Source organism: Megalobrama amblycephala, linkage group LG11, assembly GCF_018812025.1.
Source record: "Megalobrama amblycephala isolate DHTTF-2021 linkage group LG11, ASM1881202v1, whole genome shotgun sequence".
In the NCBI taxonomy this organism is placed as follows: domain Eukaryota; kingdom Metazoa; phylum Chordata; class Actinopteri; order Cypriniformes; family Xenocyprididae; genus Megalobrama; species Megalobrama amblycephala.
The window spans coordinates 26,173,984-26,197,911 of NC_063054.1; the positions used below are offsets into that span (position 1 = coordinate 26,173,984).

Genomic DNA, 23,928 nt, shown 5'->3' on the forward strand with positions numbered 1-23,928 from the left:
TCAGTATTAATTGCAACAAAAAATCTTTGAGCAGTCTAAACACCTCATACCACAAGAATTGAGTCTTCTTATTCCTATTTTTGTGCTTATTAAGAATAACACACTAATAAAAATCTAATTTATGTAGCTTTTAGGTCACATAATCAATGTTTTCATGTCCATAAACATCCACTCATCTCTAAAGAGCCTTGTAGCAACACAATACATCACCACAGAGACACTAGGCCTATAGAAAAGCATCTCCTGCTGTGCACTAATGATTTAAACACACAATGTTGAAGGCGGCAATTCGTCTTCTCACAGCAAGGATTAAAGGAAGTAACATTGTTGACCTGAGAACAATCCCTGTTTGCATAAATAATGAAATTTTCCCTTGTGTCGCTGGCAATTTCCCTGTTTTTATCTGTGGTTGTGAGGCTGGTGGATATGCATTCAGTGCCAGTAAAGGATCATTACATGGAAATCACCATAGGGTAGTTGTTACTCATTTTAAAATAATAATGTGAGAAGTCAGGCAAACCATAAAATATCCTGCTCTTTTCTGAAAAAGTCCCTTGGAGACTGTGCGGGAGCTAAATTGCTTCAGACTTTACACACTGAAGATTGAGAGGAAAATTAATTAAATAAAATTCACCAAATCGTGTTTTTGGTCATTGGTTTTTAAGCATGTCAACTCTAAGGCAGCTGTGTAAACTTGATATTAATGTATAGACTGTAGTTGTGAAGTGTAACCATCGGGGTAAGAGGAGGGAAGCCAGTGCCATATTATATCATTTTTTTTTGATGTGACTGTATTAAGAAAGTATGACAATGTTTCTATTCTGTGTTCTTTACAGACTTTTCTGGAAGTGTGTTTAATAAAGTCTTTGAGATCACTGAGATGCTCATGAGTGATTTTTGCATGTACATCAGAGTGGCCTTTTTCACATAGACTAGACTGACAATTCATGCTTTCTCCTATTTTGACTACTGTAAATACAGCAGCATCAGGTTGAGTAATAAACATCTGAACAGTATTTTATTAAAAAAAAATATTGTTGGTCGTAATTGACAAATATTCACAACAAGTATGTTCGCAACATTAAATAGAATATTGTTTGAAAGTGCAATATACACACTGGCTCACTCCTCAGTCTGTATGTGTACATATACAGACATAAGTGTGTGAAGGTTGGAGAGAAGGTGTATCAGTGGAGTTTACTGAATGATCCCAGTAGTGCCTTCAATATGTAAACGTTGTCTTAGCCTCTCAGCAACAGGCAAAAAGAGCAGCTCCCAGCATGCTTCCTGAACCTGTCTGACTCCATCATCAGAAGGCCATTGCAAAGCTCCTCTGTCTGACCAAAACAGAAGACAAAACATCTAAGTTGCGACCAAAATGACACTACGTATCCTATGCACTATACACTAGCATCTAGTGTATGAATATTATGTTATATTGTCATCCAAATTTGGAGTCTGATTGCCTGATTTTTCAGTTTTGCAATTTCTGTGCATTTCATTTCACTCCGAATTGGCTCTGTTTGTGTGTGCCTGCGAGTCTACGCACTGAAAAGAGTAAATATCCAATCACTATGTAAAGTTAGGGGGTGCTTAGCCACGCTTGCACTGCTGGTGTCAGATTTCACACTTTGAAAGGGTGAGCGGCGAAGTGAGGCTGCAGTACGAGGCTGCACCAATTTCAAATCTATTTCAAATCTGTGGTGTGGGTAGGGGCGTGCAATATCACAAATTTTGATCATGTATGATTAAAATGTCTGTCCCAATATACTGCACATCGCAACATACATTTGCATCACGAGTTACTCTCATGGGACACTGCAGCTTTTTGCAGTTTTAAAGCTTTGTTGGGTAAAAAATAGTATTTTAAAATAGTCTTTTTTTCTCCTTACCTCTTACTGTTCCTGTTGCAAATGCATAGAATTACAAAAAACACTGATGTGCAAAACCATATACACACATCAATCAGGCATAACATTATGACCACCTTCCTGATATTGTGTTGGTCCCCCTTTTGCTGCCAAAACAGCCCTGACCTGTTGAGACATGGACTCCACTAGACCCCTGAAGGTGTGCTGTGGTATCTGGCACTAAGATGTTAGCAGCAGATCCTTTAAGTCCTATAAGTTGTGAGGTGGGGCTTCCATGATTTGGACTTGTTTGTTCAGCACATCCCACAGATGCTCGATTGGATTGAGATCTGGGGAATTAGGAGGCCAAATCAACACCTCAAACTCATTTTTGTGCTCCTCAAACCATTCCTGAACTATTTTTGCTTTGTGGCAGGGTGCATTATCCTGCTGAAAGAGGCCACGGCCACCAGGGAATACCGTTTCCATGAAAGGGTGTACATGGTCTACAACAATGCTTAGGTAGGTGTTATGTGTCAAAGTAACATCCACATGGATGGCAGGACCCAAGGTTTCCCAGCAGAACATTGCCCAAAGCATCACACTGCTTCTGCTGGCTTGTCTTCTTCCCATAGTGCATCCTGGTGCCACGTGTTCCCCAGGCAAGCGACACACGCACCCGGCCATCCACGTGATGTAAAAAAAAATGTGATTCATCAGACCAGGCCACCTTCTTCCATTGCTCTGTGGTCCAGTTCTGATGCTCACGTGCCCACTGTTAGTGCTTTCAGTAGTGGACAGGGGTCAACATGGGCACCCTGACTGGTCTGTGGCTATGCAGCCCCATATACAACAAACTGTGTATTTTGACACCTTTCTATTAGAACCAGCATTAACTTCTTGGGCAATCTGAGCTACAGTAGCTCATCTGTTGGATCGGACCACACGGGCCAGCCTTTGCTCCCCACGTGCATCAATGAGTCTTGGCTGCCCATGACCCTATCGCTGGTTCACCACTGTTCCTTTCTTGGACCACTTTTGATAGATACTGGCCACTGCAGACCAGGAACACCCCACAAGAGCTGCAGTTTTGGAGATGCTCTGACCAAGTCATCTAGCCATTACAATTTGGCCCTTGTCAAACTCACTCAAATCCTTACGCTTGCCCATTTTTTCCTGCTTCTAACACATCAACTGAGGAAAAAATGTTCACTTGCTCCCTAATATATCCCACCCACTAACAGGTGTTGTGATGAAGAGATAGTCAGTGATAATAATGTTATGCCTGATCGGTGTGTGTGTATATATGTATATATATATATATATATATATATATATATATATATATATATATATATATATATATATATATATATATATATATACATATATCATATAGCAATATAGTCCTAGTGATTGTGTGTTTATATGTACCCGTGTACAGCCATAAGATCTCCAGAAGCTTTTGAGAGTGTTGCAGCTCTCCATCTAAAGAACAGTTCCACAGAGTCTGACACACCACAGCGGCCAGATGCCAGTCCTGAGGCCCGAAATCACGCAGACAGTCAATAAGCCTGCAGTAGGGAGAGACAGACAAAGCACAATACTTATACACTTTTCAGTACATTCAAAAGAAGAAAGCACAACAAAGAGAGGTAAGTTACTTCTGAACGGTTTCCTCGACCCTCAGTACAGCCCTGTTGTCTGGGTCTGCAGATAAGTTGATGAGAACTCCACATGCAGAGAAACACACATCAGGGGTCTTGGAGTCCAGGAGGGTTATCACAAACTGCTCCACTGACACATAAAAACATGAGCACAACATCAGCTTCTGGGGGATTTAAGACAGATAAAGTAGAAGAGAGAACGTTTCACACCTTTGTGCTGCATGATGAAGTGTCTCACGTCTTTGATCTGTGACAGATTTCCAAAAACACGTGTGGCCTCCAAAACAGCATCCATATTGGAGCCCAGCAAGAGCTTTAGTAGCACTGCAATGACAGAAGGACAGACGGGAGGGGGAAATTACTGAAGGACAAAGACAGATGAAACATACAGGCTGTATTCACACACACACACACACACACACACACACACTCATCTTACACTGTGAAATGTGTGTGTGCTGGGAACGGACCACTGAGCTTTCACCCTGATAGAAAGACAGGTTGTTGATGGTGGCCACAGCATTAATCACTAACTCTTCACTCTTCTTCACACACCTGCACTCTGAGAGACAAGGGCAAAGGACAAAGAAAACCTGATCAGTTACATGCCATCTAATTAGAACTGATAGAATGGTTATATATATATTATATATATATATATATATATATATATATATATATATATATATATATATATATATATAGATAGATAGATAGATAGATAGATAGATAGATAGATAGATATACACACACTAAATTGCCAAAAATTTTGGGACGCCTGCCTGTATGTGCACATGAACTTTAATGACATCCCATTGTTGGCCCACCTTTTGCAGCTATAACAGCCTCAACTCTTCTGGGAAGGCTTTCCACAAGGTTTTCACTCTAAATTCACTTAATTTGCATTTAAAACAAATGATTTCCTTTTTAGAATTTTATTTTTAATTTATTTAGACAAGATAGTACAGATAATTAATATCGGCCATTTATACAACAGGTTTTCATTAAATTACTTTGCTTTTCTTCGTTTGTAGCCACCTATTCAGCAGGATATATAATATGGGAGTAGGTGGTGACAAATGACTGACTTCATGGGTGAGTTGTTGAATGAATTTTAAATGATTCATTCAATCAGGAAAGGAACAAATGACTGTCTTTATGAATGAGTCATTGAATCATTCAACCGATTCATTCAAAAACAAATGTTCCAGCGGTTCTGTTGTGGCTTTGTTTTACCTTTACCTTAGTTGGTAGAACAAAAGCAGACAGTAACTGAACCCTTTTATTTACATCCCACTGTCCTGGCACATTTTACTGGAAACAAATGTGCCGGTATTCACGTATCTGTATGTGCAAAATTAAAAATACCATCTACTTAAAGGTGCCCTAGAATTAAAAATTTAATTTACCTTGGCATAGTTAAATAACAAGAGTTCAGTACATGGAAATGACATACAGTGAGTCTCAAACTCCATTGTTTCCTCCTTCTTATATAAATCTCATTTGTTTAAAAGACCTCTGAAGAACAGGCGAATCTCAACATAACACCGACTGTTACGTAACAGTCGGGATCATTAATATGTACGCCCCCAATATTTGCATATGCCAGCTCATGTTCAAGGCATTACACAAGGGCAGCCAGTATTAACGTCTGGATCTGTGCACAGCTGAATCATCAGACTAGGTAAGCAAGCAAGGACAATAGAGAAAAATGGCAGATGGAGCGATAATAACTGACATGATCCATGATTACATGATATTTTTAGTGATATTTGTAAATTGTCTTTCTAAATGTTTCGTTAGCATGTTGCTAATGTACTGTTAAATGTGGTTAAAGTTACCATCGTTTCTTACTGTATTCACAGAGACAAGACTGTCGTTATTTTCATTTTTTAAACACTTGCAGTCTGTATAATTCATAAACACAACTTCATTCTTCATAAATCTCTCCAACAGTGTGTAATGTTAGCTTTAGCCACGGAGCATACTATCAAACTCATTCAGAATCAAATGTAAACATCCAAATAAATACCATACTTACGTGATTAGACATGCTGCATGACGAACACTTTGTAAAGATCCATTTTGGGGGTTATATTAGCTGTGTGAACTTTGTTTAGGCACTGTTTAAGGCAAGCGCGAGCTCCATGGGCGGAGAGCACGATATTTAAAGGGGCCGCACAGCATAAATCGGCTCATATTTAATGATGCCCCAATATAGGCAGTTAAAAAAACGAATTTAAAAAAATCTATGGGGTATTTTGAGCTGAAACTTCACAGACACATTCAGGGGACACCTTAGACTTATATCACATCTTTTGAAAACACGTTCTACGGCACCTTTTGCCTCTTTGTCGCCATCTCTGTTTGAAACCTGCAATTGCAGTTATTTGCGGAATTATCATCTTTAGGTTTGTTGTGCATCGGCACGGCTCCTCAGCACAGATGAATCTTATGCTTTGAGGAGAATGTGTGGCTGTCAGTCACCGCAACAGACGTGACGTAATAACGCAAAGACGAACGGCGACATGCTCGAATTTCCCGCAGAAACCTACCAGTACCACTCAGATTAGAACACATTATTACAAGCTTACCGTTGTGAATCGGGCTAAGGTAAGGAGATAGCTTTGAACACTGGCTGGTTATATACTTGCTCAAAAATTGATTTTGGATCATTTTTAACCAAAAAAGTTACAGACTGCAGCTTTAAGTAGACCTATTAACTTATTGTTTTGACCAAAGTCATAAGACTATTTAAAAGTAAGTTCATTCCTTTATGAAAATACTTTTACACATTTACCGGACTAGGCAGGGTACATATTACAGAAGCTGCCAGACAGTTCACTTCTTGGTATTGAAGATGAAATCGCACAGAGTGCTAATCAGGTATCACTTCCTCCTTGAGAAGTTTCAAAACCATTCGTGTGAATTTCAGACTGTATACTTCATGATAAATCCAAATTTGAGGTAGTCAGAATCTGACAAGAGAGTGTAACTGTAGTAAGATCCTGTATTTCCCGTGCAAAGTGCGGTTTGCTCAGTCAGTGTTTGTGCGTCACGCTGCAAAGCATAAGTTCGTTTCGAAACACCTTTTGTTGTGGCGAATGCTCTGTCATTGTTACCCTTGATTTCTCAGTTTCTTTTTCCTTCTCGATTTTTATTTTCATCATAACAGGATGTCATTTTAATGTAGCAGACATAAAGTAGATAAGCAAGAAAGAATAAATCTCCCACCCATTTCCTCTTCAACTGTCCACAAAAAACGACAGCATCCTCTAACTGTCATTTCTGTTGGAATCTAGCAATAAGGTTTCATTTTATTTTCTCACATTCTAAAAATGATATAGGACAAATATTTCCACAGGACAAAAATCTCCCTCTCTATTTCAAAAAGGAAATACATAACCACCTTTTCACCCTAGCATGCCTGCTTCTGAAACTTCCACATGCAGAACCAAAACGGAGCTTGCATCCATCAACATCAAACCACACTGCAACTTTCTGAGAACACCAGGCTGTAAATAAAGAACTATGCATAAGAAAAACAAGCAGTTTACAGTCTGGCAGCTCTCATTACTGGAGAGGATGCAGTAACTTCAGGGTCTGTGCCAGTAACTGACGTGGAGAGATCAGCATGTGTTTTGCACAGAGCAGAGCAACCAACTTGCACATTCATTCAAGTTCAAGGAAGTAAACTTAGCTTGAAACATCTGTGTTGCTGGGTTTAAAGTCACATCGCTTCTGATAACCACTGGTCCCACGTACAATGCTTTGAGAGTGACAACCGCATTGAAATGCATGAGTGAATACACTACAGTATATGTAAAATTCGTTCCGTGTGAGATTTTTGTAAATATGACTTTGGTTGAATGGTAGTAGAATGTAGAACTAATTAAGTGCTCAAAAGAGTGGGTGTGTATATTACTCAATTATGTTTTTTTTTTTACCCAGTAGTTCCAGTAGCAGCTGCACACACAATTTGTTGGCAGCTAATGCCGTGCCCACGGTGGGATGGATGGCCAGGTTGGCCAGCAGTCTGATCAGTTTGACCAGGACGTCCTCTCTCTCAGGGGCATGACATTGCTCAGGTGGCGACAGTGTTTCCTGGTAGGCCTGGAAAAGATCTAAGAGGACATCTATCCCTCCTTCCTCTTCATAAATACTCTCTCTGGCTTCAGTGCTCTTGGCTGTCAGATTTCCTAGTGTGAACAGGAGACGCACTACGAGATCCTGCACATAAGAAAAGAGGACATGTGTTAACACCTGCAATTATATATATACACATATACAGAGCTTGACATTAACACACCAAATGCGGATGGATTTCAGCAGTGGTGTGTAATGCAGTCACTCCTACTAGTACCACTTTGGTGGATTGAATTTTATATATAATATATACATTTTTCAATTGTAGTCTTTTAAAATAGCATTTAAAGTAATAAACTAAGTGCAATGTAGTGTTGTCAAAAATATATTATTTTTCGATACATATTGAAATATCTAAAAAGCTTCCAATACTTATTTTCCGCAGAATAGATACACAATACCAGCTGTGCTTTCTCATTTTCTCATCTCTCAGACAGCGAATTGACACACAAACCCGCCTCCCCTCACCCACTTGTTTCATTTGCTCCGGATGAGTATTGCTGGTGTTACAGGGCTTGAATTTCAGCATGGGATTATGCGTATTGCACATAATTTTACTCATTTCAGAGGATTTTGTTCTCACACCCAAAGTGCGCACACATAAAGCTGCCTCACAAGTTGGTTCCATCCACCTATTTTTATGCGCATTTTGGGACAAAAACGATGAATGGAAATGCCAAGATGCACATAAATTCTAAAAATGCACATAAAAACTTATATTTTTTATGCGACAAAAACATGCACATAAACTGCGATGGAAACACTTTTAACGAATAAATTCCTTGATGCACATCAAAAAAGACATGTGACTTTGCAATGTAACAGCATAACTGGACCAACCAGCAGACCGATCTCGTTGCACAGCATCTGAAATGCTGTTTTTGGCCATTCTGTAATACCTGAGCAAAGTCTGTCATTAAAGCGGTTCGGTTTATTTCCCTCCCAGAAGTGCCTCGCATGATTGCATTCACAAATACCAGGCATTTGAATGCAAGATAACATGACAGCGTTTATTGTGTTTCATCTGCACGCTCTGAGGCGCAAATAATTTATTATATATGAAAATTATTATATGCAATGGCTTCTATTGCAGAAACTTCTATTTTTCTTAGTGATATTTAGTGCCAGTGTATCAGGAAGTGGCGTTTTTGTTCTCTTTGACTTGCTGGATGGAAACAGTGCTTTATTCGCAAATGTTTTATGCGATATTCAAAAGTTAAATACGCATCTTTGGATGGAAACAGCTTTTGTAGCCTACTGTAACAGTATAATGGATCCGTGCGTCAGGTCTTAAAGTGACAGCAGCCTAATATACCTGCTACCAAATTATGAGATAATATTAAAAATATCTATATGGCAGTTTTTCCCCATGGTATTGCTGTCAAAACTGTGGCCAGTGAAAATGATGAGTGGCTAGTAACTTTGGAAAACCACTAGCAACAGTGGCAAAAAAGTTGTCAAAAATGTCGAGCCCTATATGTGTGTGTATATATATATATATATATATATATATATATATATATATATATATATATATATATATATTTCACAATATTACTGTTTTTTACTGTATTTTTAATTAAATAAATGTAGCCTTGGTGAGCAGACAAAACTTCTTTTAAAAACATTAAAAATCTTAGTTGTTCCAAACTTTTGGACTGTACTGTATATATATATATATATATATATATATATATATATATATATATATATATATATATGATGAGTTCATTTGCAAAAGCAGATAAATCATGTTTTTTTTGTTTTTTTTTTGTGCATTCCAAGTAATATCAAGATCAGTGGCATACATATCTAAAATATGTACCAATTTGGGTCATTGCATATTTGAATTGAGTCCCATGTTGTATTTCCTGTGCATTCTGAAGCAGTTTGAGAAATAAATCTGTTTTTGTGCATCATAAAGCACAAGTAAAGTTGCATACATTTACACAAATTGTTAAACCTAATAATTAAACACAGACCTATTAATAAAAAGAATTTGATTATATGTTAAATATGAAAAAATTATGAGATTCATTTTGATTAAAATTGATCAAATATTTAAATTTTATTTCATATTTAAATCAATTGACATGCCTAGTGATTAATACTTTGATGGTCCACTAAACCCACACAAAAATTGCTAGAATCTCCAGTGAATTTAACAGCCTTTGGTGAACTTTATTTTGTCAGACAGTTTAAACTGGTTTTAAACAACTCCTTTCTGTTTTCATTCAGAATGTATGAAAAAGCAGGGTGCAGAAAGAGGCTTCTGCCATTAGTCTAGTGGACAGTGTGTCCCAATGTTAGGCACAGGGTGTGTGCTGGACTCTGTTTATGATACCTAGTACACAGTGTGAACCGTGTTTATTCTTTATGAGATTAGGAGCACATGATCTCATTACTCTCAGTGCCAGAAGGAAAGAGAGAGAAGAACATCTGAACTGTCTGTACCAAAATAAAACGAACAGAAAAACACACACACCTTCATAGACCATTGCTCAAGTTTCACTTGAGAGCAGAAAGAGGAACATGCAGCCTATATGCCTACGTGTGTGCTTGTTTCAGTTTACATCAAAGTGCGCGTGGACATCGCACATATACTTGAGCCAAATTCACCTGTTTCCTGCTGTGTTTGCCTAGAAGGTCCAAAAATAGGCTGCAGCAGCGTGGCGTCTCAGCTAGTGCATGACAGCATTCAGTGTAGGTGGACAGCTTGCTGGAAACAGAGCACACACAAACATATTCTCACTCTCACATCACACGGCACAACTTTATCAAAACTAATCAGAAAGCTAAATTAGAACTTCTCTCAACTGGCGGATATTAAAAATACACTTTATACCAGTGCATTATAAATCACTAAACCGGTGGTTCTCAACCAGGGGTTCTCAAGATGAACATTAAACTACTAAACTAAGTAGCTTCTAAAATCAACATATTTATTATTTTAATTCAACTTTTCTTTTCTTTTTTTCTTTTGAAGAACCAGGGTTCCCACAGTCTTGGAAAACCTGGATATATATATATATATATAGTCTAATTTTAAAAGTTTGATTTCTAGACTTGGAAAATTGTTAATACAACTCCATGGACATTTTTATAATGAATATACATTCAAGTTTTCTAGTTATGCCTAGCTTTACCATATTTTATCAGGTAGATAAAAAGGTATTTTTTACCAATGGGAGCCTTGGAGTCAAAAAGGGTGAGAACCACTGCTCTAAACACTTACTTCGATCCTCACCTGAATATTCGGGCCACATTAATGCAGATGTCGAGATCATTACGATGGTTCTCCAGAATCAAGCAAAGAGTAAAGAATGCCTTGTTGGACAGGAAGGAAGGCCGAGACTCAGACTGGTCAGCTATATTTCTCAAAGCTGCTGTGACCTAGAAAGGGTGAAGAGGTAAAGACTATGTGCAACTGTAGTGTGTTTGGTAACTGAGTGTGAATGAGGTACTGTGCAGCAGGTGTGTGTGTGTATGTGTTTATTATTGCCTAATGGGTAGAGATGCATATAAAAGAGGAAGTACTTATAATCAAGAAGAAATAACAGAAGGCCTTTAAAGTGGCTTCATAAATCTCTCCATCAAGAGCTTAGGACACTGATTAGGGTACATGGAGGGTGCCTGCTAGAGCTGCTTGGCCCATCGGGACGTACTTTCATAAAAACCCTCATTTCCGTCTGCCAACAGGCTAATGAGTGGCACGGCAATTGGCGCTGAACATCAAACCATGCGTGCCGAGTTCAGGAAGTTTGTTTGGGCAGAGTTAAATCATTCCCGTGAAACATACTTTGTGCTGAAGGAGTATAAAGTAAAATATGGACACGAAGAAGTGGAAAAAGGGCATCCTCCCAGACAAAAGCAAAAACAAAAGCAGAGGAAAAGCACATTAAAATCCGCCCTTTTTTTCGACCCCAAGCCAACCCACCCTTGTGAAGCTCTCACATTTTGTTCTATTTCGCTCCCAGAGCAGAGTTCTGAGAAACGTCCGGGTGGAGTTTAAGCATGTTCTATTCCTCCTGTTTTAAAGTCTTAAAGACACAGATTTACCATGTTTGCAATGCAAACCAATGTGTGTAACTATGGCGGTGTATGTGTGTTGCACAAAGCAGTATTCCAACATATAGGGGAAGCACTCGGTCACTGTGGAAATGTATGATGGAATCTTATATGGTTTTGAGACAAGACACAGGCATCACAGAAAAGACTCTCTGCATTTTTAATAGGGATAATTCAACTAAAGAATTAAATTCTGTCATTATTGACTCACCTTCATGTCATTTCAAAAATGTATGACTTTCTTTCATCTGTGAAAATGGCAGACAGTGGTAACCAAAACCGTTCTTCTTCAAAACATCTTGTGTTACGCTAAAGAAAAAAGCTCATTCTTGGGTGAACTATCCCTTTAAGATGTCACATTTGATCCATCAAAATGCTTCAGTTTGTTTGTGAGTTTCCTGGGTATGTGTTTGATTGCAAACATGATTTGCATACTGAAAACAGGGTTAAAGATGACAATAAAGCAACTTTGACCTTTGACACCTGCCCAAACAAGGCAACCATCAAAGATCACCCACCTGTACCAGTATGTGTCCTGCGATGATACGCTGGCCTTCTCCCTCCGACCTCTGAGCAGTTGCATTAGCTGAAATTGTAGACGGACCATGCATCAGTCTCTTTGACAGCTGCAGCAGTGTGCCGATGAAGCCTTTAGCCAGCAGCAACCTGGAGATGGCACTGTTTCCTGAGAGGAGCTTCAGTGAGCCGACACAGTACAGCACGGCCTCACCTTTACTCCACACGTCCTCACACTGTAGCAGAGACAGAAGAGAGTCTGTGTGGAAACACATACAACACAATGGGCTGATGAGATAATGCCTGATTGAGCTTAGAGAGTCTGGGTGAGTTATACAATAATCAGGTCTAACCTAGGATGGAGTCGGTGAGGAACAGGGCGTCATTACTAGCGTTCCGGCTGATTTTGAAGACGAGTTTGCAGATGTTCAGCAAGTTGTTTCCACTCACATTGAGCTTGTAATACAAACAAAAGCAGCAAGGTTATGTAAATTATTTCAAATTTCAGATATACTAACAGACACTTCTTATAAAGTAGAGGCTGTTTAAGATCAGACATTTTAAAAGATTATGTAGTGGGTCAATTTGACCCATTTCGATTTTTGGGTTGTCAGAAATACTGGTTAATCTATGATAATTTTCTTGAAATTTTGTGAAACTTTTTCTCATTTAGTGTCATGAAAATGCCTGCAAAGTGTTGACGCTCTGACGTGTTGCGGAATCCGCGATTTCTATCGCGATTATGATGGGTCAATTTGACCAGCATATTTCATTGTTAAAGGCAGCTGAACAGACCTGAAATAAAAACATTTTGATGTATTTGGTTATGTCAGTTTCTCAACTACCCTCTGAAGACATGTGAATTTACATTTATGCATTTGGCAAATGCTTTTCTCAGAAGAAACTTAAGTTAAAGTGGACCTATAATGCCCTTTTTACAAGATGTAATATAAGTCTTTGGTGTCCCCAGAATATGTCTGTGAAGTTTCAGCTTGAAATACCTCACAGATCATTTATTATAGCTTGTCAAATTTGCCCCTATTTGGGTGAGCAAAAACACGCTGTGTGTCCCTTTAAATGCAAATGAGCTGTTGCTCCCAGCCCACTTTCCAGAAGAGGGAGGAGCTTTAACAGCTCACGCTTTGGTTTCTCAACAACAACAAAGCTGGAGAATCTCACGCAGCCAAAATGACGATTGTCATTAACGTGTTTAGCCTTACATTGTTCAGACACTGATGGAGAGACTCAGGAAGAAGTTACAACTTATAGAATGCAACTAGACATTTCTGAACGGTTATTTGAGTTGATTTAACTCATCGACTAGCATGTGCCGTCATGTTAATCTTTTAACGCAAATCCAGAGTTGATTTGACCCTCGTTTGTGAAGCAGTCTGGCGTAAAATGATGACATGGCAACAACATTGTACAACAAAAAAACATGTCCTCTTCTCTAAAGCAGCCTAACATGGCCTCACCTCCTTTGCGGCATCTTCTGGGGGCAAGGTTTATGTAAATTTAAGGGTTAATGATGTCACTAACCCGGGAAGAAGCTCGTTGTAGTTCCTACCAGCCGTTTGTTGTAGTCCTTAAAAAGCAAACTCTTTAAAAGGAAATAACTCCCTTTGCATTGAACTTTGAGTGTCGTAACTTTGCAGATGTTGTTTATGCTCTAACAGCAACACACTAACTAAAGTAAAAAAAAGTGAAATCATAATAAACCACCACTTTAAACTTGTTTTCAGTTCGCTGGAAATTGAACCCATGATGTTGATGTTACTAGCACTATACTTCAGGAAAGCACACAGAAGAAGTGCTTTTCCACATTTTAAAAATGTTTTTAAAAATGTTACAATACTGTTATAATAATATTCAGTTTATTAAAATTAAAAAATTAAAAAATGGGTTAAATACAGTTTTAAGAATATATGTTCTTTTCTCATGTTTATTCTTTGTAATGTGCTAAAAGTATTAATGTTTTAAAGGTGTGCTGTTTTTACCAGATTTTTTTGTTCGTTTTTTTTCATAAGTTAACTGTATTGAATCAAATTAGGGTAAATTTGACCCAGACCATAACAATCATACCCAGATTTTTAACCTAATACAAGGTTTAAATGGTTAGTTCACCCAAAAATTAAAATGTTTTGACGCACAAAAAGTATTCTCGACGCTTCATAACATTAAGGTTGAACCACTGCAGTCACATCAACTGTTTTAAATATGTCTACAGTAGCTTTCTGGGCATCTGAAAGTGTTAATTATCTTGATGTCAATGCAGGCCTCACTGAGCCATCAGATTTTATCAAAAATATCTTAATTTGTGTTCCAAAGATGAATGAAGGTGTGGAACGACAGGTTGAGTAACTAATGACAGAATTTTCATTTTTGGGTGAACTAAGCCTTTAAGGGTCATATTGTGTGTGTGTGTGTGTACTTACTGCCAGAATAAATTTGGATAATGTTAGATTAAGTCGGTCGGATCCCACATCTATAAGTCTGAAGAGTGTTCTAAGGATGGCGGACCTCTTTTTACACTGCCTCCCCAGCATGCCTCTCTCAGCTAGGGCGTCATGAAGACCATTGCATGAGTTACACAGCTGTCCCACAATCTCATCTGACACGCCATCACCTATAAGGATTGTTTTTTTGTTTTGTTTTTTAAAAGAGAGAAAATCTGATCAGTATTCTGTATGTTCAAGTGCAAAAAAAAAAAAGTAACAGTGTTAAGGTCGCATTTCAAACCGAATGTCTCGCTCAGTATTAATTGCAGAATTGTCCCTGTGAAGGACAGTGAAAGAAGAGAAGTCTGTGGGATACACAGACTCTTTCATATAGCTCAATTGATGTGTACACAGAGTAGGCTTACTGACATTTCAGTGACATTTGGCCCACATGTCAACACCCACTGACAGAGTTAACATGGCCCTTTAGGGCACATTCTCCCCCTGTATGGTATGCATCATTAATGTGTATATAATAGCTCTTTACTGTCTTTCTGCATGTACTGGCTTTGAGCACGACAACATAATATGTCATGGAGGTTTAAGTTAGTTTAGATTAGAAATCTTTTTTTTTTTTTTTTAAATCTTAGACTAGCTCAGGGGTAGGCAAGTTCGGTCCTAGAGAGCCGCTGTCCTGCTGAGTTTAGCTCCAACCTTAATCAAACACACCTGAACAAGCTAATCAAGCTCTTCAGGATTACTGAGGCTATAGGCAGTTGAAGGTTTTTTTTCAGGGTTGGAGCTAAACTCTGCAGGACAGCGGCTCTCTAGGACCGAACTTGCCTACCCCTGGACTAGCTGTTGCTTACAAAATAATTATCCATTTCTACATGCTTTTTAAGCATTTTGTGCACTGGCAATGCCTTATTCTTGCTGGATCTAACTTGCCTTTAGGGGATAAGGCTGGGCTGCATTTTTCCAAAGCTATTTTTGCTAAAACAAATGTTGTCTCTCAAATCTGTTTCCAAGATGGTTGGCATTCCCCCCAACGGCACCCTCTGATGATGCCATGGAGAATATGAATGGTATTTTATGCATGAACCGAGAGGCTCTTGGCACAATAAATATTTGATATTTATCTTTCAAATGAATTTCAATTGAATTTTCAAAGTGTTTAAATATTTACTGCTATTAGATTGCATTTCACGGTTCTTTTCTCCCACATGCTTTGACTTTAAAAGCTTATACTGTGCCAAGCTCAACACAAGCTTTGTTTTTGCATTCAGATATTGTGTTTTCTTTCTCCCTGCAGTTTTGCTTTCACTCTGGAATACATTCAAGTGCTGAACTGCAGCTCCTTAGTATGAACTTGCATAAGCACAATTCAATAACCCCAGAATTAGGACTATCTTTCTAAATTTAGAGTCAGTATTGGGGGGGATGGGATGGGGACTTAAAAATCTGTACTAGGGTGAATGGAAAATAAAAAGCAGAGCTGTTATATTGGGATTGACTAAAAAAAAAAAAAAAAACTATGGAACTGCTGTATTATTTCTATTTAAATTATAAATAAAGACTGGAAGGAGTATACTGCAGAAAATCATTACATTTATTTATGTTCATCTTTCTAAGAGCCCAAACAAAAGTTAAGTAAAAATTTTCATGGAGGGAGTTTGAAGCATGTCATGCTGAAATTTTGTTCTCATATAGTTCTCATAAGATAATGAAAAGCCAACAGGTATCAATCTGAATGTTAAATATGTTTTTGGAGCTATTAAAATGGTGTTGTGGTTTTTCCTACCCTAAACATAGCATTATGCTTAAATCAAAAAGCAAAATAATTGCTAAGACTGTTCATTTTGAAATGACTAGTTCTGTGCAAACATATTGTTGGTTTGATGATGTACAGCAAACCAGAATGTGGCCCTTTGCTCTTTAAAGTGTGTATTAAGCACATCCATAAGAGTAATTTTATCATCACCTGGTGCAAAGGACTCAAATTCTTGAAGGACAGGAAGGACCTTAGTGTTCCAGAACACAGATTCATCCATGTTGTCATCACTGGTGTCTCCATACCCAAGCCTGGTTTCTACCGCAGAAAGACATGGAGTGGGTGTTAGAAAGACAGACAAAACAGATCTAAACAGACAGGTAGATGTACTTATTTTCTTGATCCTGGAAGGGAAATTCATACAGTTCACCCCAGCAGTTCTTAAAGCACATGAATGTAATACAGGATGTTCAACATAGCATGAAAAGGTCAGAGCTTCACACCCACACGCCTTTTCATTAGTGTCTGTTCTGTTCAGATGCCTCTCTGAGCATTTGCATTGTGGACGAGCTGCAGGAAGCAGTGGGTTGTGAAAACAACAGATCAAACGACCAACTCGCATCTGGATAAAGAACCTTGAGAAACTGCTGCAGCAAAAGTGGTTTAGGTTTATAATCCTATCAGATGTTTGCGGCCACTGGCAAGATTGTGTCAGAGGCAAAATTTACAAGATTGTGAAGTTTGCTTTGTCTACCACATGTTTGACTGCCTATAAAAAGTAAAGAAATTGCAATATACCTGGTTTCAACTCTTTTTCACTGGAAACATCAGTTTGCGGTATCCTGCTAATCACAAACGTACAGTAAGACAAAGAGCAGACAAAGAGCATAAATGACATCATCGTGTTTGAAACAGCAGTTAGATGAACTACAAAGCCTTGATGGCGTTTGAAAACATTTATGCGGATGTAAATGCTAAATATGCACCATGCAACATGTTCACTGGGTACTTTTTAAATGTACTTATAGTAGAGTATTCTCATGTAATTCTCCTATTTTACTGGCAGACACAAGAGGTCACTATTGTGATATCCTGATGCAGAATTTCATTGCCCAATTTTTTGATTATCTTTTTTACTGTCAGTTGCGTCAAAACTAGTTACTAGTGAAAAATAGATATCTTTCAAAATGTGCTTGTGTAAACGTTCATTAAAACATGCATGTATGTGAGGGCTACTGCAACAGACAGGAAACCACAGGTTCACGTGATTGTCTCACAGCAAGTCATGCACTGTCACAGTGAATTTTATCTCAAACATCAAGATATCCGTTAACACGGTTTTAGTCTGTGCTACCATTAACAGCAGATTAAACTCACTCAAATTGTGAGGATTGTGAAGAAATTATGGTACAGCGAGGCATATTTGTGGCATTGATCATGTTTGGGCTTTGTACTGTCTCGATAATGCCTCTTTGTTGATGGGATGCCTCGGCCGAGACGTGATCTCATCGTGTGAATCTCAAATGAGACTGTACTGGTGGTCAGCAGACCAGTCAGCCTGCCAGCCACAAACGGCCTGCATAATCTAATATCGCTCCATTAGCAACTATAACAAGGATATGGTAGAGAAAGAAGGAGAGAGAGGCTTGCTTCTTGACTTTAACTTACTATTAAATTCCAGAGTGTCCGTAAATGCATCCAAATTGGAAGCATTACGATTTTCATAAGTGGGAATTCTGGGCAATGTATTAATGAGATCGCTTGGAACTGAATAAGCGAACCTTTTAATGAGGTCTTACTGATAGATTACACAATTTTCTTGCAAGTAATGGAAGGAGGAATTTTATCAACCTCAGAAAATATTGGTAATGAAAGAATTAATGCCGCTGGGATCTACTGATCTTCAGAATGGTTACCAATAAACAAGTTCACTCTCTGAACAGGGTGTCCTGTGAGGCAACAACACATAAAAATGGTTTATTGCTGTTCTTAGGCACAGAGCATAAATCGATTTACTGAGGGAGTTTGATGGTGTATTGACAGTAGAGGTTTTTGTTATGAAGCCCAAATGGACTAACACCTGATGTGAGTCCCTGTCATAAACATATGCTGATTTGAAGCTACCCAACTACAGAGGTTTCAAACCTCTAAATGTACAGTGAACGGAGTACATTAAATTGATGTGTGACCTTCAAGTAAATAAACTCATATGCTCAAAATGCATACCTGTGTTTGATAAGTGTGTGCAGGTCAGATTCTGAGGATGATTTTGTTTTATGCTCTGTAACTTCAGCACAATGTAGCTTTTCTCTGTCATCTGGTTGGTCTACTCCGATCCTTGCCTCTAGAGACATATCTGAACAGACACACAGGAATAAAACTTAGCGAAACAGTCAAAAACACATAGATTGATAGATATAAACAACACACATTTAATGTGTTAAAAGAAATCTCTCCAATATGTGACCCTGAACCACAAAACCAGTCATAAGTAGCACGGATATATTTGTAGCAATAGCCAACAATACATTGTATGGGTGAAAATTATTGATTTTTCTTTTATGCCAAAAATTATTTGGATATTAAGTAAAGATCATGATCCATGAAAATATTTTGTAAATTTCCTACTGTAAATATATAAAAAAAAAAGAAAAGACAAACCCGATTCCAAAAAAGTTGGGACACTGTACAAATTGTGAATAAAAACAGAATGCAATGATGTGGAAGTTTCAAATTTCAATATTTTATTCAGAATACAACATAGATGACATATCAAATGTTTAAACTGAGAAAATGTATCATTTTAAGGGAAAAATAAGTTGATTTTAAATTTCATGGCATCAACACATCTCAAAAAAGTTGGGACAAGGCCGTGTTTATCACTGTGTGGCATCCCCTCTTCTTTTTATAACAGTCTGCAAACGTCTGGTGACTGAGGAGACAAGTTGCTCAAGTTTAGGAATAGGGATGTTGTCCCATTCTTGTCTAATACAGGCTTCTAGTTGCTCAACCGTCTTAGGTCTTCTTTGTCGCATCTTCCTCTTTATAATGCGCCAAATGTTTTCTATGGGTGAAAGATCTGGACTGCAGGCTGGCCATTTCAGTACCCGGATCCTTCTTCTACGCAGCCATGATGTTGTAATTGATGCAGTATGTGGTCTGGCATTGTCATGTTGGAAAATGCAAGGTCTTCCCTGAAAGAGACGACATCTGGATGGGAGCATATGTTGTTCTAGAACTTGGATATACCTTTCAGCATTGATGGTGCCTTTCCAGATGTGTAAGCTGCCCATGCCACACGCATTCATGCAACCCCATACCATCAGAGATGCAGGCTTCTGAACTGAGCGCTGATAACAACTTGGGTTGTCCTTGTCCTCTTTAGTCTGGATGACATGGTATCCCAATTTTCCAAAAAGAACTTCAAAATTTTGATTGTCTGACCACAGAACAGTTTTCCACTTTGCCACAGTCCATTTTAAATGAGCCTTGGCCCAGAGAAAACGCCTGCGCTTCTGGATCATGTTTAGATATGGCTTCTTTTTTGACCTATAGAGTTTTAGCCGGCAACGGCGAATGGCACGGTGGATTGTGTTCAGCGACAATGTTTTCTGGAAGTATTCCTGAGCCCATATTGTGATTCCCATTACAGTAGCATTCCTGTATGTGATGCAGTGCCGTCTAAGGGCCCGAAGATCACGGGCATCCAGTATGGTTTTCCGGCCTTGACCCTTACGCACAGAGATTGTTCCAGATTCTCTGAATCTTTGGATGATATTATGCACTGTAGATGATGATAACTTCGAACTCTTTGCAATTTGAACTTTTCCGGACTCTTATTCCTACCTGTCCCAACTTTTTTTGAATGTGTAGCTCTCATGAAATCCAAAATGAGCCAATATTTGGCATGACATTTCAAAATGTCTCACTTTCAACATGTGATATGTTATCTATATTCTATTGTGAATAAAATATAAGTTTATGAGATTTGTAAATTATTGCATTCCTTTTTTATTCACAATTTGTACAGTGTCCCAACTTTTTTGGAATCGGGTTTGTATTTTTGTGAGTGGATATGCATTGCTAAGGACGTCATTTGGTTAACTTTAATGGCGATTTTCTCAATATTTTGATTTTTTGCACTCTCAGATTCCAGATTTTCAAATAGTTGTATCTCAGCCAAAAATTGTCCTATAACAAACCATACATTAATGGAAAGCTTAATTATTCAGCTTTCAGATGATGTATAAATCTCAATTTCAAAAAATTGACCCTTATGATTGGTTTTTGTGGTCCAGGGTCACATATTTTTTTAGAATTTAAATGAATGAACATTATAAATATCACTTTTGATCAGTTTATTGTATCCTGAAAGTATTAAAGTGATAGTTTATCATTTACTCATTTACTCACCCTCAAGTAGTTCTAAACCTGTATGAATATCTTTGTTCTGCTGAACACAACGGAAGATATTTGGAGGAATGTCAGTAAGTTTTTCTTACTATGGTAGTAAATGGGGGACTACTGAGGGTGAGTAAATGATATCAGAATTTTCATTTTTGGGGGAACTATCCCTTTTATTTATTTATTTATTTATTAATTATCTTACTGACCCCATACAGTTTGACAGGACAAACACACACATTTTGTTTTCTCAATCCAAACAAACTCAATGCATACATGGCAGAGTTTTGTTTACATCCTGGGGATGTAAACGGATTTATATCTGATTTTTGGAGGAGTCTATTCATTTCGCTTTGGTGTGAAACATTCAAACAGCTAGCAGACGGTCTTTTCAGAGGCACTGACAGAGGACACAATGAAGTTATAGAGGGTTATCTATCTGCCTGACAGGTAAATATGCACTGTTACTGCATTGAAGTATCCCTAGGCTATCTTGCCATTTAATATCTTTTCTTTTGGGATATTCATTCAAAAGTGAAAAAAAAATAAAATAAATAAAAACAGAAATACAGAATAAAACACTGTTTTATTTCTTTTCTTACTCTTTGTGTGTGGCGTCATGGGTGGAAGTCTGTTGATCGATGCTGCTCTAAGCAGTCTGGCACGAGAGCCTCCAGATCCTATCCTGGTATTCCCTCGTTCAGCTGGGGGTTTGGGGAGAGTTGCTTCATCGTCACAGCCATCCTTATCCAGGGACAGAGACAGCCTGGGTTTCTAGGATTGACAAAACTCTTCAATTACTATTTCCTGTTTTCATTTGAATAGTCAAACATAAAGTTTTGAAAAACCTCTTACATGATCCAATGGGCTGAGGCGAGTTCCAGAGCCGGGCCTGGAGTCAGGAACTTCAAAATGTTGGCCATGAAGACTAGAAAAGAAATTTGTGAAGGTAATTAAAACCAGCATATCAGTCTTGTATGAATAAGCAGCCAGTACACATTACAATTCAAGTACTTCACAGAGTGCAACAGTCGGGTTCAGGAAGTTAAAAACCTATTCATTTTCTCCATACGATGAATTGATTTTTAATGATAACTTATAAACCTTGAAATCTCCATCCATTAAAGGTGCTAAAGAGGATCTTTTCGTCGACTGAGAAACCAAAGACTGTTAGTGAGTTTTTGAAATGAGTGCATGCGTAAGAACAACCCCCCTCCTTCACAGCTCGACATTTCGAGGGAACGCCTCCCAAAACTCGTGCACGAGTATTGGAACACGAGTGTTTACCACCGGCATTCGCTGTGTCGTGTTAGTGGATTCATTATGTCGGACTCACCGCAGGTAACTCATAATCTGCAGTTGTTACTCCTGTCTCCTGACAAAAACATTGCATGCAGCGCCTGTAGAGTGTGGAAAGTTACTGGAGCGCGCAGCTGCGCACATCTCGCACAAGGAACATCATGGCAGTGATTGACAAGCCAGAGGGCCAATCGTTTACGCGATGATCGCGTAAACGATTGGCTGATGTTTTTAAGGCCCTACCTCGTGCACAGATGATGTATATTAATATTATTCCTTTCAGTGCACCTAATAAATAGTCTTTTATCAGTTAGTAAAGACAGTTTCAAGTAACATTGCAAAAATGTATAAAACAAAACATCCTCTTTAGCACCTTTAAAAAATGAAATCATAATTTTTAATCATTAGCTTTTTATTTATCCATCACTTTTAATTTATGTTGTTTGCAATGCTTTAATTGTAGTTCTTCCCCACATTAAAGCTGCTAACTACTCTTTTAACTTTGTCTTTTTGTCTAATTTTCAAATATTTTTTGGTTCGAATCAAAGTTTGAAATGTTGTGATTCACGTCATAGCTGGTTGGTTTGGTTCATGGCTTATAACTCTTAAATGAAGAATTTTTTAAAAAAATCCCTATGGGAAAACTTGAGTGGGTACTGTTGCACTCTATAATAAAAAAATAATTCTAAATATTATAAAAAGCATTAAATACATGCAAAACCATTGACAAACACATAAACGTATCATCTCAGATGTTGTTTTACCTGAATGCAGATGGTGGTCGTCCATCATGTGCACGAGAAGATGATTCTCCAAAGAGCTGCCGGTGCTTCTCCTGAGGTGTGAAAGGTCGCTGTGTGGCAAGACTTCTGAGAGAGCGACGAGCCTCTGACACTATCTCAGCACTTGTCCGTCTCCTGAAGCTACTGCTCATTTGGACATGCTCACTTTTGTCCTGCTGGAGCTCCATTCCAGACATGCTTGATCCATAGGGATGTGTACCAGTATCAAAAGCCTGAGACCTTGACCATTATTCTATAACAAAAACTGGTTGGCAAGATGCATAACTATGATGAAAGGAAGAGGAGCATTTATCTTTTGCACAAAATTAACTGACTCTTGGAAATATAAAGATTTAACTGTCCCAGAAATATATAGCTGATTTAATTGCATATTTTTCTGATATTCTTATCTTTATTACCTCAGTCAATCTATTCACATGGGTTTGCTCTCCTGTAAGACTTGTTTTAAATACTTTATATTTATTACTTTTTAAAAGTAATTTCAAATGCACCGCACGCACACGTGTTCAAATGTTTATAAACCGAAGTCATATAATCCAATGCAAGACAAGCATGCGCGTCCACGAACCGTCACCATGGAAACACAACGCTGTTACAGTAGCTTGGGTGTAGCAAAACAAAACATTTAAAACATATAACGTAAAACGAAACAAAATAATAATATAAAAAACTCGCTTAGCTATCTTAAATTCAGGTAACCAACAAAACAACAACATTAAACTACGACACTATTAGTATCAAGTGTCGCTTGCAGCCTACTTCATTAGAAAACTTGTTCTTTTATGCAGTGCGTGATGTAAACAGCACATAAAAACAATATTACCCTTTACCTTGATTTCCAAACGAGTCTTTGATTCACTGTTTTAAAGAGATCATCTTTAATCCAGAAAGATGAGCGTGTGTGACAGCAGAAAGAGGGACGCACACCACAGTTAATCACGGCCACGCGCATGGTCATGTGACACA

At 38.2% G+C, this 23,928-nt stretch overlaps 1 protein-coding gene across 4 annotated transcripts; it reads right to left on the reverse strand.

Annotated features, from left to right (window-relative positions):
- Positions 1 to 14: 14 nt before the first annotated feature.
- Positions 15 to 23,925, reverse strand: armc2 (armadillo repeat containing 2). 4 transcript variants are annotated; one of them, XM_048206993.1, is made up of 18 exons: positions 23,793 to 23,925; positions 22,924 to 23,206; positions 21,716 to 21,788; positions 21,463 to 21,634; positions 18,683 to 18,812; positions 17,255 to 17,298; positions 16,667 to 16,774; positions 14,683 to 14,873; positions 12,601 to 12,703; positions 12,250 to 12,506; positions 10,911 to 11,056; positions 10,283 to 10,382; positions 7,465 to 7,747; positions 3,957 to 4,079; positions 3,728 to 3,841; positions 3,515 to 3,647; positions 3,285 to 3,424; positions 15 to 1,337 (listed from the first exon to the last, which is right to left on the reverse strand). In XM_048206993.1, the coding sequence occupies exons 2-18, from the start codon at positions 23,136 to 23,138 to the stop codon at positions 1,198 to 1,200; spliced, it is 2,472 nt and encodes an 823-aa protein (XP_048062950.1). In that variant the 5' UTR covers positions 23,139 to 23,206; positions 23,793 to 23,925; the 3' UTR covers positions 15 to 1,197. The 4 variants fall into 4 exon arrangements, 3 of the variants coding, with proteins under 3 accessions (XP_048062950.1, XP_048062948.1, XP_048062949.1); XM_048206991.1 differs by having other exon boundaries at positions 17,255 to 17,301; XM_048206992.1 differs by having other exon boundaries at positions 17,255 to 17,301; positions 22,924 to 23,226; positions 23,793 to 23,899.
- Between the last annotated feature and the right edge of the window lie 3 nt (positions 23,926 to 23,928).